This window comes from Thalassophryne amazonica, chromosome 13, assembly GCF_902500255.1.
Source record: "Thalassophryne amazonica chromosome 13, fThaAma1.1, whole genome shotgun sequence".
Lineage (NCBI taxonomy): Eukaryota > Metazoa > Chordata > Actinopteri > Batrachoidiformes > Batrachoididae > Thalassophryne > Thalassophryne amazonica.
In genome coordinates this window covers 19,168,982-19,185,919 of record NC_047115.1, presented here as the reverse complement: position 1 = coordinate 19,185,919, position 16,938 = coordinate 19,168,982, and the positions used below count along the sequence as shown (strand labels likewise).

At 38.1% G+C, this 16,938-nt stretch overlaps 2 protein-coding genes across 2 annotated transcripts in view; one reads left to right on the top strand and one right to left on the bottom strand.

Moving 5' to 3' along the window:
• Positions 1 to 3,928: 3,928 nt before the first annotated feature.
• On the bottom strand, positions 3,929 to 9,463 carry mrpl57 (mitochondrial ribosomal protein L57). Its single transcript, XM_034184264.1, has 2 exons — positions 9,336 to 9,463; positions 3,929 to 4,346 (listed from the first exon to the last, which is right to left on the bottom strand). The coding sequence occupies exon 2, from the start codon at positions 4,331 to 4,333 to the stop codon at positions 4,022 to 4,024; it is 312 nt and encodes a 103-aa protein (XP_034040155.1). The 5' UTR covers positions 4,334 to 4,346; positions 9,336 to 9,463; the 3' UTR covers positions 3,929 to 4,021.
• Positions 9,464 to 10,041: 578 nt separating this feature from the next.
• LOC117523112 (cytochrome P450 3A30-like) overlaps positions 10,042 to 16,938 on the top strand; it is a 37,613-nt gene continuing 30,716 nt past the window's right edge. The window contains exons 1-4 of the mRNA XM_034184533.1: positions 10,042 to 10,189; positions 14,398 to 14,491; positions 14,795 to 14,847; positions 16,650 to 16,749. Coding sequence (XP_034040424.1) covers positions 10,119 to 10,189; positions 14,398 to 14,491; positions 14,795 to 14,847; positions 16,650 to 16,749 — 318 coding nt within the window. The 5' untranslated portion in view covers positions 10,042 to 10,118. The remainder of the gene's footprint in view (positions 10,190 to 14,397; positions 14,492 to 14,794; positions 14,848 to 16,649; positions 16,750 to 16,938) is intronic.

The following is a 16,938-nucleotide window of genomic DNA, read 5'->3' as shown; positions in this document are numbered from 1 at the left end:
TATTTGCGCAGACAAAAACACTATTATCACCTGTCTCATTACTGGTGTCACTACTTCATGATAAAAAAATTAAAAAAAATTTTCAAATAAAGCTCTAGTGGCCAACATCTCAAAGTTAAATAAGTAGAAAGTCTCAGTGTGTATACTCAGTGGATTCTTCACGTGGCAATAGTTTTCTGTCACCCTTCAAACAAGCCCCCCCAATCAGCTAACACATACAACTCATCAATTAACCTAACCAATATGAAGTTCCCTTGTGGAGTTGCTCACAGACCCTCAGCACTTTCTGATTCCGGGGTTTTTTTTTTTTCCTCTCTCTCTCTCTCCAGTTTAAGTTGCTAGATCAGGTGTGTTCCATTAACAACAGACCATAAGTGCTGCTCAGCTAATTGAGCTTGTGAAGAGAAAGGAGAGACAATAAATATGTGGCACTGAGATTCATAAGCAGCAAGTTAGAGGAATACCAGAGGGCTGTTCCATAAAGCAAGTTTACCACATAAACCAAGCTTTCTGTTGCCCTACGTACCAGCTGGTCAGCAGGGTGCTATTATAATGGCTTGTGTGCAAAACAATGCTGAAATGGATGAGCATTTTTTTTCTACAAACTTGGTTGGGATATTCCTTTGGTGATCATCTCCAGATGATAAACTTCTGGAGCAAAGTTATTAGTCTAAAAATAAATAAATAAAAATTTCCAGGATACTTCCACAACCAATCGGGCTAATCAGGCAATCCAAAGGTTATATCCATTAGCCAATCACTTGTCAATAGGCGGCATATGTGATGCCATGAGGACATCAGTAAAACATCAAGGAATGCTGCCCTAATTCTACAAAAACACATTTCCCAGATGTCTGCAACCAACAGGGCAAGATTAACATTGGATATCCTATAAAGCCTACCGATAGTTGGATTTTTAAGAACTTTAACACCACACACACACACCTCATTTCAAACTGGACATACAGCCATTTTCCAGTTTTGTAGGATGCTGAATCCATTTCTGGCATGTCAGTCTGTAGCATGCCTCCAAATGTGACAAAATGAAGAAAAAAAAAAAGTAATTTCTAAATTCTTAAATGCTGTAAAATAGCCACACTGATTTTTTTTGACTCTTTCAGCTATATTTGTGGGGCTTCAACCATAGGCTTTCATTCTAAACATGTTACAGTGAGGTAATGTGAAACATTTGCATAAATCCAATGTCTGCTTAAACAGTTTTTGTGTGATTTTCATATTTCAACATTTCTGTTATGCGGTGATTCAATTTGGTTTTATATAAGCATCTTTCCAAATGTATTTCAGTGCCTTTGGTAAAACCTAATTTGCATATACCCAGGATGGCTGCAGTCAGGCAAATATATTTGCTACATGCCCGATCTGCAAATGATGTGCATTGAAGATGAATACTGCCACTGGGACCCAGACAAGTGGCAGAAAATGATTGCATGCCTTATGAAACCTCATAAATAAATCTAACATGGCTGACATATGTGGTATGTTTGCAAAATCTTTTTGCAATTTGGTCTAAATAACAATTTCCCTCCATAAACTTATCACATAACCTTTCTGAAATCTTATACCAGGACCTTTTGCCAATTCCAACGTCGTTATCAGAGATGAATGGAAACCACTGACCAGGATCAAAGGCAAAATGTTTTCAAACACTAACACTGGACAGTCGCATACCATGTCCTCCTATGCTTGGAACTCCCATGGAACTGGGTGAAGACTCCATACTCACTGCTGACCAAGCTTTGGTGGGTGCATCGGCCAAGGCAGATGAAGCGTCTACTTTCATCAGATGTGCGCTCCAGATTGGAGCATCATTCAAGAGGACTGATGTGGTGTTTGACAGATACCAAGATTTCTCAAAGCATGGAACCAGTAAGACTGCAGGGATCAAAGCACATTAGGAGGTAGATTGAGAGCCATGATGTATTCTTGCATTCCAGATGGGAAAACTTTGACACACCGAGAAAACAGGTCCAATCTGGCAACAGTTCCATCCCAACAGCAAGACTGTTGTAGCTACAAGAGGACTGACTGACTGATGAAGAAAGAACCACCCATATACAACAGATGTTGATACAGAAAGTCTGCTGGCAAGACATAAGGCAAACAACACGTCATCCTTTAGTGCACTGCATACCAAGCAGAAAACACTGCAGGGTAATTCTGTGGTAATGGAATTACAACAAGAGCAAAATCTGGCTATATTTTAGCCTGCCACAAAAAATTTGCTGATTGTAATTCCATTACCATAGAACTGCAATGTAGTTTCTGACTGCCAAAGATGTGTTAGTCCTTCTACTTGCTCACTTCAGCCAAATGTCTTTTTACCAGTTATGGCTCAAAGTTTGATATGCCAAAAGCATTTCCCCATCCATGGCATTGTGGACAATCTGACTTTTGGAGGAAGTGAGCTCAGCGCAATACCATCCTTCCACACACCAACAGTGACACTACATTGTATACAGCAAGACGACAAGCCAGCAGGTCTTCCTGTGGTATCGTGGTCTGCTACTGTGAGATGTTCCTGTGCAAACTACAGTGTTTCAGATGTCGACTCCACTGACAGAGCATGGGCACTGACTGTTAACTGTCATGCCCCAGAAGCCTTCCCACCCACATGATTCCCTGATGCCTTTCCACATCAAATATGGTCACTAACAAGCAGCAGTGTGCAGACAAGCAAAGCAGCAGCACCCAGTTTTGTCATTTTGTAAAGATATGGCATGGAGAAAAGAAACTGAATGACTGGTGTCTATTCTGATAAGTCTCCCCCATGTGTTCCTGAATTCTGCAGATTTGATATCTTGCAATTGCATAAGAGGGTGCATGAGCAAGCACGAGTGCAGGAAGTCCTGTATTCCATATGTCATAGCCTGTGAGCAAAAAATAATAGAATTCCTTATTCCCCATTTCAAATATGTGAAGAATGTCAGTACTTAGTCTTTACCCAAAGTCAAATATTATGGCAATATTTTCAAGCAAATCAGTGTATTTTAACTGAAGCTTGTGTTAAATCAATTTATATGTGTCAATACATTGTAAGTATTGAGTTTATATATATATTTTTTTTTGCTAAAGAACATTACTGTCACTGGAATAATATATACCATAGAATTTTAGTGTACTAAGAATGAAGTGCCAAATCTTTACATTAAGACAAAATTGGTCTATTTTTTTTTTATTACAAAATTTAAGATTAAGTAGTCTATACAACTCACAATAAACTCGTACTCAAAATTCTTGAACTTTTGATGGAAAAGCTAAAAGGTATCAGGGTTTCAAATTATATGAGCTACTTTAAATCATTTTATCAAACAATTATGGTTACAAATGCTGAATATCATGCTATTATTTTGATATATAGTACTGAAATTTTGAAGACCAGCTTGAGACTCTCAGGTTTATGTTAAAATGGTCAAAGAATAAACACCAGGAAGGCCAATAATTGGTTAGCCCGACCACTTTCTACAACCTTACATCCAAAATATAGCTAATTATGTCAATAAAAGACAGCTACATTCAAATGTGTGGCAGCCAGTTCGGGTTTATGACAATGAGGTTTTATTTTAAAGACTGATATAAACTAGAAATGGAACCAGCACCTACAAATTATGTAAAATAATGTGTATATCCTCTTTTAGCCAAAATGTCTACTTTTTGGCACATTCGTATATTTTCCAACTTGACTATTTAAAGTACATTCTATTAGTAAGTAATAAAATAAGCACCAGTAAGTCAACCACAGAATGTTGTGCACTTTATAGTTAAGGAGCTGTCACAAAACTCTTTATTATTCAAAACACACAAACAATCAAAATGTTGAGTGACTGAGTTCAAACTGTTTGCTGTTGGTTGTCCACCTTCCAGGTACAGAAACCTTCAGGTTCCCCCCACCCCACCCCACCTTTTTTTGAACAAACATCTCACAAGTACATTAAGTGATACAGAACATTGTATAGACCGTTTCTGCATGTCAAAAAAAAAGTGAGCTGCTTCATTCCTCACATTAACTTGTCCAGTTCTTGGTGATTCGGAGGTGACTCAGATGATCTGCCACGTACTTGTGTGGGGGAAATTTGTTGAATGATTGCTCCTTGATCTTGAGCCATGTCTGCTCTTTACGCTCTCTGTTGTGGCCAAATTCCTCCTCCGGCGTCATGTATGGACGGCTTAGCCAGTATTCATTCGCTGCCTCACGCTCCAGATGTTTCAACATGTTGCGTTTCATCTGCCACGTAACTGCTCTGGGGCGCCGATGCTTCCCAATCCACTGCTTGCCAGGAATGCCTTTCCGCAGTAGGGCCAGAGTGAGGAACATGGCAAAAACGTGTCTGAAAAAGCACAGCAAATGATTACGCTGTTCAAGGTAACAGTTTTGTCACAACAGCCAAGTCTATAAGTAATTTGACAGTGACTGTTTTCTGTGATTGCGTCTTGGTACACCACCACAGTGAAGCTCAAATCGAAGTTTAATTTAAACAAGTCAGGGACACACATTTCCAACTCAATGAAGGTGTCCTGGATTTAATTTACATCCATTAATGAGAAATACACTCAAAAATATAAACGCAACACTTTTGGTTTTGCTCCCATTTTGTATGAGATGAACTCAAAAATCTAGAACTTTTTCCACATACACAATATCAACATTTCCCTCAAATATTGTTCACAAACCAGTCTAAATCTGTGAAAGTGAGCACTTCTCCTTTGCTGAGATAATCCATCCCACCTCACAGGTGTGCCATATCAAGATGCTGATTAGATACCATGATTAGTGCACAGGTGTGCCTTAGACTGCCCACAATAAAAGGCCACTCTGAAAGGTGCAGTTTTATCACACAGCACAATGCCACAGATGTCGCAAGATTTGAGGGAGCTTGCAATTGGCATGCTGACAGCAGGAATGTCAACCAGAGCTGTTGCTCGTGTATTGAATGTTCATTTCTCTACCATAAGCCGTCTCCAAAAGCGTTTCAGAGAATTTGGCAGTACATCCAACCAGCCTCACAACCGCAGACCACGTGTAACCACACCAGCCCAGGACCTCCACATCCAGCATGTTCACCTCCAAGATCATCTGAGACCAGCCACTCGGACAGCTGCTGAAACAATCGGTTTGCATAACCAAAGAATTTCTGCACAAACTGTCAGACACCGTCTCAGGGAAGCTCATCTGCATGCTCGTCGTCCTCATCGGGGTCTCGACCTGACTCCAGTTCGTCGTCGTAACCGACTTGAGTGGGCAAATGCTCACATTCGCTGGCATTTGGCACGTTGGAGAGGAGTTCTCTTCACGGATGAATCCCGGTTCACACCGTCCAGGGCAGATGGCAGACAGCGTGTGTGGCATCGTGTGGGTGAGCGGTTTTCTGACGTCAATGTTGTGGATCGAGTGGCCCATGGTGGGGGTGGGGTTATGGTATAGGCAGGCGTCTGTTATGGACGAAGAACACAGGTGCATTTTATTGATGGCATTTTGAATGCACAGAGATACCGTGACGAGATCCTGAGGCCCGTTGTTGTGCCATACATCCAAGAACATCACCTCATGTTGCAGCAGGATAATGCACGGCCCCATGTTGCAAGGATCTGTACACAATTCTTGGAAGCTGAAAATGTCCCAGTTCTTGCATGGCTGGCATACTCACCGGACATGTCACCCATTGAGCATGTTTGGGATGCTCTGGACCGGCGTATACGACAGCGTGTACCAGTTCCTGCCAATATCCAGCAACTTCGCACAGCCATTGAAGAGGAGTGGACCAACATTCCACAGGCCACAACTGACAACCTGATCAACTCTATGCGAAGGAGATGTGTTGCACTGCATGAGGCAAATTATGGTCACACCAGATACTGACTGGTATCCCCCCCAATAAAACAAAACTGCACCTTTCAGAGTGGCCTTTTATTGTGGACAGTCTAAGGCACACCTGTGCACTAATCATGGTGTCTAATCAGCATCTTGGTATGGCACAGCTGTGAGGTGTGATGGATTATCTCAGCAAAGGAGAAGTGCTCACTATCACAGATTTAGACTGGTTTGTGGACAATATTTGAGGGAAATGGTGATATTGTGTATGTGGAAAAAGTTTTAGATCTTTGAGTTCATCTCATACAAAATGGGAGCAAAACCAAAAGTGTTGCGTTTATATTTTTGTTGAGTATACAAACAGTACGGAATAAGCAACTGAGGAAATGTGTAACAATGGCTGTCGTTTCTAAATGGTCAATATGCAATGTTTTTAACAAAAGGTGAAAGCATACACTACACACACCTTGGTTATTTCAACTTCACTATTGTAGTGTGCACAGGGAAATTGCAATATTTGTCTTACTGTCCAAAATCAGTCAGTGAGGTTGTGACCTGGAGTTTGGAGCAGACTTGTGACCAGAGGATCACCCGTTCAATTCCTCAGACGGCCAACACACAAAGTTGTACTTGAGAAAGTTCCTTAATTGTCAAGTTGTTCTTATTGTGCAGTTGAGTGCCTTTTATGGCAGCATACTTACGTGTGAGAGAGAGAGCGAGAGAGCGAGAGAGCGAGAGAGAGAGAGAGAGAGAGAGAGAGAGACTACAATGTCTCACATTCACCCAAAGTGATTTACACATCTGATGGAAAAGCACTATAAAAATGCCTGACTTTAGCCTATTCTCATTTAATTGCCATCTATCATTTAGTTTATACAGCCTTGTCACAATGTCCAACTTTGGCTGTCATTAGGTGTTTGCGCTAGGGTTGCTATTCAACCAGTTGGTGGTTCATGAGGTTTAGAAAATGATCAAAAAATAAAGAAGAAAAAGGAAAAAGGGGAATATACAGGTGAAACGGAAGTGTCATGGGTTGACCAAGCTGTATGTAAACGCAGATTACTTATGATTATAACAGGAGGAGCACATCCTGATGGCTGTTCACACTGTGTTTTACACAGAAGGAAGGTCACCTATCTATGAAAATCATACTGCTGATTTGTTTAATCACAGGAAATAAAAATGCTTGCAGGTGGGTGTATCTTGGTCGTCATCGTCTCCAACATTTAATTTCTCACAATAACGCTTTCGATCTTCGGAATCAAGAGTTGACCAGTAGTCGAAGTCCTTTTCCCGTGCCTTTTAGCTCACCACATCTGCTTGGAGTGTGGAGTTTTCTGCCTACCAGTGCGTGCGCATACGCGGGAAAGTCGGAAGTAAACAACAACAGCAATCCCTTCTATTGTGGTCTATTTAAAAATCAAATGACAAAACAGAAGTAATAATGGGAACTTCACGCCGCTGCGCTCTATGGTAGATGGTAGTACAAAAAAATCTGCACAGTGAGGAAAAAGCCACAAACCGGACAACACTGTCATAAAAAGCCATAAACCAATGGTAAACGAAGCCGCAAACCGGAAATGGCACGAAATGAGTCGATCCACCGACATCAACAGTCTTTTTTCTTAATGAATCCTTTATCTGTCCATCAGAGCGGCCGTTGTTTCTGAGGTTGTTTGTCGTGAAAATTATCATCTTTCTATGTTGATTGCAGACCCTGCAGCGGGTCTGTAATCAACCGCTTCTGCAATGGCTCCGCTTTGAAGCTTGAACAAATGAAGCAGTGCTCCGACCTGCTGCTTTGTTGGTTCATTCCTTCGTTGGTTTGCAGAAGCGGAAAGTCCGCTTCTTAACCCCTTTCAAAGCCATTTAAAGATGCCAATCATTAGTCACTTTTGTGCCGATTAAAGTCACTAACTGGGACTCTTGTCTTGTTGCAGGCAAGAAACGAGAATCATCCTCCGTTCTGTTCACACAGCTCCAAACGCACCGTTCTCCGGCCGGAATTAATAACTTAAAAGTGAATCGCCGTTTTAAAATCAAATGACACCTCTTTTCAAAACGTTGTAATACAAACAATAAACTACAATCGACTAAAATGTTTTTTTCCCTTCCCAAAATGAGACATCCTGCGTTCTTTATGCATTACATTGATGCTGACGTGCAGCACAGCTGGCTGAGCTCAGCTCAGAGGTATGGAGTGACATTCTGCAATTAACGTCAGAAAGGAAATGCTTTTGACAAAAACTACAAATTTTGTTTATTTCTATTTAAGTCGCCGTCATGTCCACTATGTAGATTTTAGATCCAGTGACCATTTACAGATTTTATTGATTTTTATTTAATGTCCAGAGATCAAGGATCCAGTGACCAATTTCATATTTATTTACTTTAAGACTCAATAACATGTTGTTGACATAGAAAACCTGTAAAGCTCACTTTTAGAACTGAGAAAATTCACAAGAGATATTGATAAGGGAATCGATAAGGAATCGGATCGATAAGCGGAATCAATAATGGCATCGATAGATAAAATCTCAATACCCATGCCTAGACCTAAATGACATAGTGAGATGCTGAAGAGCTTTGCTCGTTCATGTCCACGACATATACATATTAATAATAATACGAGCGAAGCTCGCTCTATGGTACACGGAGGCACAAACCGGTAATGGCACAAAAATCTGCCCAGTGGCGAAAACGCCAAAAACCATACAACATTGTCCTAAAAAGCTGTAAAAAGCCACAAACCGATGGTAGACGAAACCAGTTGCCGCGGAGCCACGTCACGTCCGGCGAAGTGGCCAATTCGTACTTCCACGACTGACCACCCAATGAAAACAAGCTTGGGCTGCATTGATTCTCCACTGAAATCAGCTAGTTTTGTTTTGTCTCTAACTTGCTTCTAACAGCCAGCTGACGGCTCTCACTGCCTGAAACGATGAGATTTATACACCAAGCTGACCTGAAATGAACCGTTGTACATTAAACTGACTTTATTAACGAGTCTGACCGTTTTGAAAAGTGACCAAATTACATGTATTTGGATTGAGCACGGCGATGTTTTCATTGGCCAAAAATGGTCATCAGAGGGCGCTCGGTGTAAAGTCCGCAGCAACCATGCATATTAATAAGCATATAACAAGAACATAAACAGCAAATTAACATTAAAAAGTTATGTAATTAAGAAAAAATAAAAGGGTTGAGTTCTTCTAAAAACTGTTGAGATAAAAATATTTTAGCAAAATATTTGAAAGCACCTATGGATGAATGAATGTAACCAGCATAAAACTTTACCACCAGTCTCCAGGTAAGCCTCGTTTTATGTGTTAATATAAGGTCTATTTAAAACCAAAAGCTTAATATAATTTTGACATTATCACGTTAGTGTTTGAAGGAATTAACCTTAAATGCTAATCAGAAACTAGCTAGCAGCAGACGGTCATCCTAAAATGCAAGAGTTTTTAAGCTCTGACATCGAAACAGAAATGTCATATTTATTCCTTACCTCGCCTTGTTACTTCAATAAACTCTGTTCAAATTCCAGCAGTCTAAAACGGCCAGAATATGACAATTTAATAACAAACCACGAAAGCGTGACAAAAAAACTTCTTTGTACTTCCGAGTCATTCGACGGCGTCCGAAAGAGTCCAAAATACATTTTTCCTTTTCTTTTTTCTTCACATTTGCCTCAATATTAAATACATTTAAAAAATGAGACATCTAGCACTTTTTGGCAAATGTTATTATGGACAACTTTTAAGGGCTTAAAACTGCCTTTGTTCACTATAGCCTTTTTGTTATTGTTATTTGTTTGATTGATTGATTGATTGATTGAGTGAATGATTGAAAAAATAAGGAGCACGTTTGAGTTTTATTCTTCTGCTCATGACTATATGTGGAATCAGAGCAGAGAGCCAAATGTTCAAATGAGTTATATTTTGGATCCCCAAGAGCCATTAAGCCCTGATTTATGAGTTAAAGTACTTCAAATAAATATTAATTATACTTAATAAAATAATGAAGTAAATCACATCTGTCCATGCAACAGTTAAACATATCAAATTTCTTATGGTTCTTCATCTTTTTTTATAATGTGAAAGGTTATAATCTGAAAATCTACAGTTTGAGCTTGAATATAAACAACAGCTCTTTCATGTCTGTATGACGCTTTAGCCCCGCCCATTCCGGCATGCGGGGCATATAAAAACTCATTTTAAAGCGCTTCCTCCTTATTTTTATTTTATTTTTTTCAAAAGTACATTTGTGCTCAGCTCGACAGGAATCCACGATGTTTTCGCTGGAATTCTTTTCATCAACCACCTGGACTCTGCTGGTTCTCTTTTTCAGCCTGGTCTTACTGTGAGTGTGCTTAATATGCTTATTATGTGGTGTTGATGTAAAATCATCTGTATGGTGACGTTGATGTGCCAGAAGACTAACAAACGAACAGCATCCTATTTCTGAGATGTGTGCTAAACTGAATATTTGTCTGATCAAATATCTTCCCAGTTCTTCCATGTTTATCACTTTTCTGCACACACCTGCCTGATGACGTCACATTACAAATACAAATATGCCAAGTTTCTCCAAATGTTTTATTATTAATACTTTATTTTCGTGGGGGGGGCTTTATTTAAAAAGGAATAGTGTAAAATCAGTGTTGTTAATGAACTGGATTTCTATCAGACTTTTTTATTTGTTCGTTATTTATTTGTAAGTCTGACTGCAATTTCTAAAGGGCGGCTGCACTTCTGGTGTGAGAATATGGGTCTAAACCTGTCTCAGCTGTCTAGCAACATCGAAAATTATTTAATTTAGGGTTTTTTTTCCTGAAAATTTGTAAATTTGACGTTCTGATCCAATTCAGGAATAGATGTGCTTCTTGACGATGATGTACCACATTCACACCATAGACTCCCATAGACTGTTTTGGGGGTTGTTTTTTCCCACACAGATTCACACATACTAACATTGACAGCTGCACGTTTGATACATCAAACAATACATCATTTTCCAAAAGACGAACAGGAAGGGAGATATTTGCATTTTTACGACTCCTGGCAAAAATGATGGAATCACCGGCCTCGGAGGATGTTCATTCAGTTGTTTAATTTTGTAGAAAAAAAGCAGATCACAGACATGACACAAAACTAAAGTCATTTCAAATGGCAACTTTCTGGCTTTAAGAAACACTATAAGAAATCAGGAAAAATAATTGTGGCAGTCAGTAACGGTTACTTTTTTAGACCAAGCAGAGGGAAAAAAATATGGAATCACTCAATTCTGAGGAAAAAATTATGGAATCATGAAAAACAAAAGAACGCTCCAACACATCACTAGTATTTTGTTGCACCACCTCTGGCTTTTATAACAGCTTGCAGTCTCTGAGGCATGGACTTAATGAGTGACAAACAGTACTCTTCATCAATCTGGCTCCAACTTTCTCTGATTGCTGTTGCCAGATCAGCTTTGCAGGTTGGAGCCTTGTCATGGACCATTTTCTTCAACTTCCACCAAAGATTTTCAATTGGATTAAGATCCAGACTATTTGCAGGCCATGACATTGACCCTGTGTCTTTTTGCAAGGAATGTTTTCACAGTTTTTGCTCTATGGCACGATGCATTATCATCTTGAAAAAATGATTTCATCATCCCCAAACATCCTTTCAATTGATGGGATAAGAAAAGTGTCCAAAATATTAACGTAAACTTGTGCAGTTATTGATGATGTAATGACAGCCATCTCCCCAGTGCCTTTACCTGACATGCAGCCCCATATCATCAATGACTGTGGAAATTTACATGTTCTCTTCAGGCAGTCATCTTTATAAATCTCATTGGAACGGCACCAAACAAAAGTTCCAGCATCATCACCTTGCCCAATGCAGATTCGAGATTCATCACTGAATATGACTTTCATCCAGTCATCCACAGTCCACGATTGCTTTTCCTTAGCCCATTGTAACCTTGTTTTTTTCTGTTTAGGTGTTAATGATGGCTTTCGTTTAGCTTTTCTGTATGTAAATCCCATTTCCTTTAGGCGGTTTCTTACAGTTCAGTCACAGACATTGACTCCAGTTTCCTCCCATTCGTTCCTCATTTGTTTTGTTGTGCATTTTTTGATTTTTGAGACATATTGCTTTAAGTTTTCTGTCTTGACGCTTTGATGTCTTCCTTGGTCTACCAGTATGTTTGCCTTTAACAACCTTCCCATGTTGTTTGTATTTGGTCCAGAGTTTAGACACAGCTGACTGTGAACAACCAACATCTTTTGTAACATTGCATGATGATTTACCCTCTTTTAAGAGTTTGATAATCCTCTCCTTTGTTCCAATTGACATCTCTCGTGTTGGAGCCATGATTCATGTCAGTCCACTTGGTGCAACAGCTCTCCAAGGTGTGATCACTCCTTTTTAGATGCAGACTAACGAGCAGATCTGATTTGATGCAGGTGTTAGTTTTGGGGATGAAAATTTACAGGGTGATTCCATAACTTATTCCTCAGAATTGAGTGACTCCATATTTTTTTCCCTCTGCTTGGTCTAAAAAAGTAACCGTTACTGACTGCCACAATTATTTTTCCTGATTTCTTATAGTGTTTCTTAAAGCCAGAAAGTTGCCATTTGAAATGACTTTAGTTTTGTGTCATGTCTGTGATCTGCTTTTTTTCTACAAAATTAAACAACTGAATGAACATCCTCCGAGGCCGGTGATTCCATAATTTTTGCCAGGGGTTGTATTTGTCATATAATGATGACAGCAGTTGAGCCTTTAAAATGCATGCACATTCCTTTTCCACATTCCATCCCTATTGCCAGGGGTTGTATATCAAATGTCTAACTTGTGTTAAATCATATTATTAAATAATGACCGTGAAGCCCATTTCCTTGTTTATTTCTGAATACTGTGACAATGCCTTATCTGTTTTGTATAACATGATTAAGAAGGAACAATTTTTTAATTTTTTAAAAAATGCACCCATTTGGCCTTTGACCCATGTCCACCACTGGGTACTTTTGCTGAGAGACTAAGGTCTGGCCTTCCTAAAAAATACCCACCAAACAAACAGTCACTATTGAATGACCCTGTGTTCTTGTTCTAACACCAGGACCAACTTGGGGATCAAGGAATTTGTCCCAAGGATCTCACTAATGTTGTGGACTTTAGTGATTTATCTTGTCTGACAGGCTGCTATTTAAACCTTGACACTCTAAAAAATTAACCACTGTCTCAATGAGATAAAGTGTTGTAATAATTTCCATCAATTTTTTTATAAAGTTATTTCAACTTAACTAATGTTATTTCAACTTAACAAGAGAAGTCTTGTGGCATTAACTCAGTTGAAAGTTGAAATAACTAAGTTGAAATAACTTTTTTAAAATCTATGCAAATTGTTGGATCAATTTTTCTTGTTGAGACAGCAGTTACTTTTTTGTGTGTACATAGATTATGACATCCTCCTTGTTGTTAACATTATTGCTGTAATTATTATGTTAGGTAAAACATTTACATTTTTATTGTCATTCATTAGCCTTTAATTTTAGTTTCAGTTTTTTATAAAAAACACAATCAATTACTAAGACATATCATCGGTCTAATACTGCTAAAACTACAGTGAGGTTACTGAAGCTAATTTGGTTATTAGTGGACTGGGTTTAATTGATGAGTGCAGCTTTTATGATGGATAGTTTAATTTCTTGCTCTGTTTCAGGAAAGATGATCTGACAGACAAGTTAAAACTTGTTTGTTGGTATGAAGTGTATCAATAGGAAGACGTGCTGAACACTGACACACCTGCTGGGTGTGCATACAGATGTAAAAAAAAAAAAAAAAGGAAATTTCATATTTAAATGCTGCAGTCAGCACAGAGTCTGTATGTGCAAAAGTAAAAAGAAAAAGTATTTGTCATGTACACAAATAATACATCAAGAACATGATAACAAACATAATATTACTGACTTACATCTGAACATTTATTTTCAGCGCATAATGAAAAACTAAAAGTCTGGAAGAGACACAGAACCGCCTCAGGTCTTGTGTGACATTCACTAACTAATAACCGGTCCATCCAACTTGAAGCTTTATGAAAATGTTTGTGTACTGTAATTTCTTGTCATAAGTATAAAAATATACTCCTTCTAAACTAGAACAGATATCAGTTCTTTGTGCTTAAAAATAAATATTTGGGTCCAGTCAGTCAGGCAAAATCTTGTTAATGTAAAGATGAAAATATCAGAGAAGCTTCTTGTAATTTTGCACATGAAATGAACATAGTGTCTATAGATCCCGTTTGTTTATGAAGTGTCATTTCCTCCCATTAAGATTACGTGGCCATTTTTGGAGGGCAAACTTCAAAGTGGCATTCTATGCATCAACTACACTTGAGTACTCTCCTTTTAAAGCTGTTATATTGTTGTTGCATAATTGTGAAGGAGTGTGCCTTTAAACTCAAAGTTGTATGGTATTTTCCAAAAGTATTTACACAACAACTTTAGACTTTTCCTCCTCCCAAACACCTAAATGTTAAAAGGTGGCCCTGTAAGTAATTCTTCTTCTTTTAAATGTAGGTATGGCATTTGGCCGTACAGAACATTCACAAAGCTGGGAATTCCTGGACCGAGACCTATACCTTTTTTAGGAACACTGCCATACATTGCCAAGGTAAAGCACATGTTAAGAATTATAGTAGATATTTTCATGACTGATGGGATAATGTCATTTTATATCATCAAGTTGTGAGACACCATATCCTATAATGTGACGAAAGTGTAAAACAAAGATGTAATTATTTTGTGCCAATAACAATTATGGATCATCCATATTGTACATTTTAGCCAATTTGCTGCTGATAAGAGAAAATATCAACTGTGAAAAGGTTCTTTATTATCTTACCTGTGGGATTACATGACCTAACTAATCTAACTGGTAACCTTTAAACACCTGTGATGTTGAAATTCTTCATAGGGAATTCTTGATCTTGACCATGAGTGCCAAACCAAGTATGGAGATTTCTGGGGGTAAGTTGCTGCTTTATGTAACTCTTTTTAAACGCCTGTAGCTTTTTTCTTTCTTTCTTTCTTTGAAGCATTAGAATGAACTTTTGTTTCACTTAAACATAATCTTGTTCATGTTTATATCCATTGCTGGGTGCTGTAATAAAAGATAACCTCACAAGTATGACTAGAAGGGCACTCGGCGCACGTAGACTTCAGCGATGTCCAACAGTCTTCATCCTCCTCCGTTCAACATTTCTGCATCCTGACTACTGACCTTTTGATTGTGATCACTTTTGATTGTGTGATCTGCCTCATCAAATCAGAGTTTGTGAATCTAAAACTCTTTTTTAAACAGGTTTGAACACTTTTTATTCCAAGAACTGGCTCAACAAGAGAGCAATCAATTTATTATATTTCATATATATATATATATATATATATATATATATATATATATATATATATATATATATATATATATATATATATATATATATATATATATATATATATATATATATATATATATATATATATATATATATATAAAATACATTATATTCTACTATGTTAATTGTTCTAGGTTCTATGTTTGTCTGATTAATTTGTTGGGCCACAATGGAAACAAGCATTTTTTGTGCTACCTTGCATTTTATGTATTTATGTGTTTAGTTAATACATTTTTTACCTCCGCCAAGGAGGTTATGTTTTCGGTCGCTTCCGTTTGTTTGTTGGTTGGTTGGTTGGTTGGTTGGTTGGTTTGTTAGCAGGATTACTCAAAAAAAATCCTCAACGGATTTCAATGAAATTTTTACCAGGGGTGTATCTTGGCCTAACTTAGAAGTCATTAAATTTTGGTAATGATCCGGAACACAATCCGGATCCAAGTTTTTGTTTTTTTTTAAGGATTCTTTATCATTGCAGGATAGGGCCAGTTTCAACATTTTTGCATCTAACTTCATGAAGATGGGTCACAAAGGCTCAACAAAAATTAAGTTACGATGACACAACAATAATTTAGCATTTGTTTCTCCTCATTGAATAAACTTATTAGAAAAAAAACTTGTGTAGTTCATGCAGTTTCTCTTTATAAATACATTTGTTGAAGATCTAAGGGTTTAACCACTGAATCTGAAACATGACGGTAGATGTGTGAAACGACGTGGAATAAGTCTCTTTGCCAAAGGGTATTCCATGTGACGTCAGTGACCCTATGGCCTTGGCGGAGGTTTGCGCTCTCCAAGTGCTTCTAGTTGTATTATTTTATGCATGTTTACATTTTATACAAATAAAAATCAATCAATCAATCGCTGGCTTTTCATCTTGACCTTAAAGCTTTGATCCTGACCATAGATCATGATTGCTAATCATTGATCAAGGATAAAAGAACCAACAATGAACTCACACTAAATTATTTAAAAGGCCAGTATAAGTCCTTTTAAAAAAATCATTATCTATAATCTCTACAAAAAATGGGCTAGATTCTCCCTTGACCTGAAGCCTACTTATCCCCATATTTTGCACAAGATCATTCTTGTAATTTTGACAAGTACCTTTGTGTTTTTTGTGTTTTTTTTTTTGTTTTTTTTTGGGGGGGGGGGGGGGGGGGGGTTCCTGGCAATTCATGTCCAAAGATTTATGTATAGCATTTATTTCAATTCAAAATTTGTTTATCTTCAAATATAAATGTGTAATTATCCAATAATTCCACTAATTGCAATAATAAATAGGTTTTATCGGTACAAATTAGTTCTCTGTTGGACATCACATGAATGCTTAATCATGTGTTCATCATGTGTTTCTGTCACTGTGTTTTTGTGAAGGATGTATGAAGGACGTGCACCACTGTTAATGATTGCAGATCCTGAGATAATTAAAGCTGTTCTGGTGAAGGAGTGCTACTCTGTGTTCACCAACCGCAGGGTGAGAGAACCAACATGTCTGACTGGGATCAGGTTGTTTCCATCATCAAACTTAAGATAAACACATTATGTTGACCTGAGAATATTTACATTCTTTCCTCAGTGAAGTTATTTCTTTGTTTTTGGTGTTTGTGATACTTTGGTCTGTATCAGCAGCTTCATCTTGCACAATCACTCCTGCAGAAAGCTG

Excerpts from the sequence above, each read along its gene's own strand:
- mrpl57 (XM_034184264.1), bottom strand. The coding sequence starts at position 4,333 with ATGTTCCTCACTCTGGCCCTACTGCGGAAAGGCATTCCTGGCAAGCAG.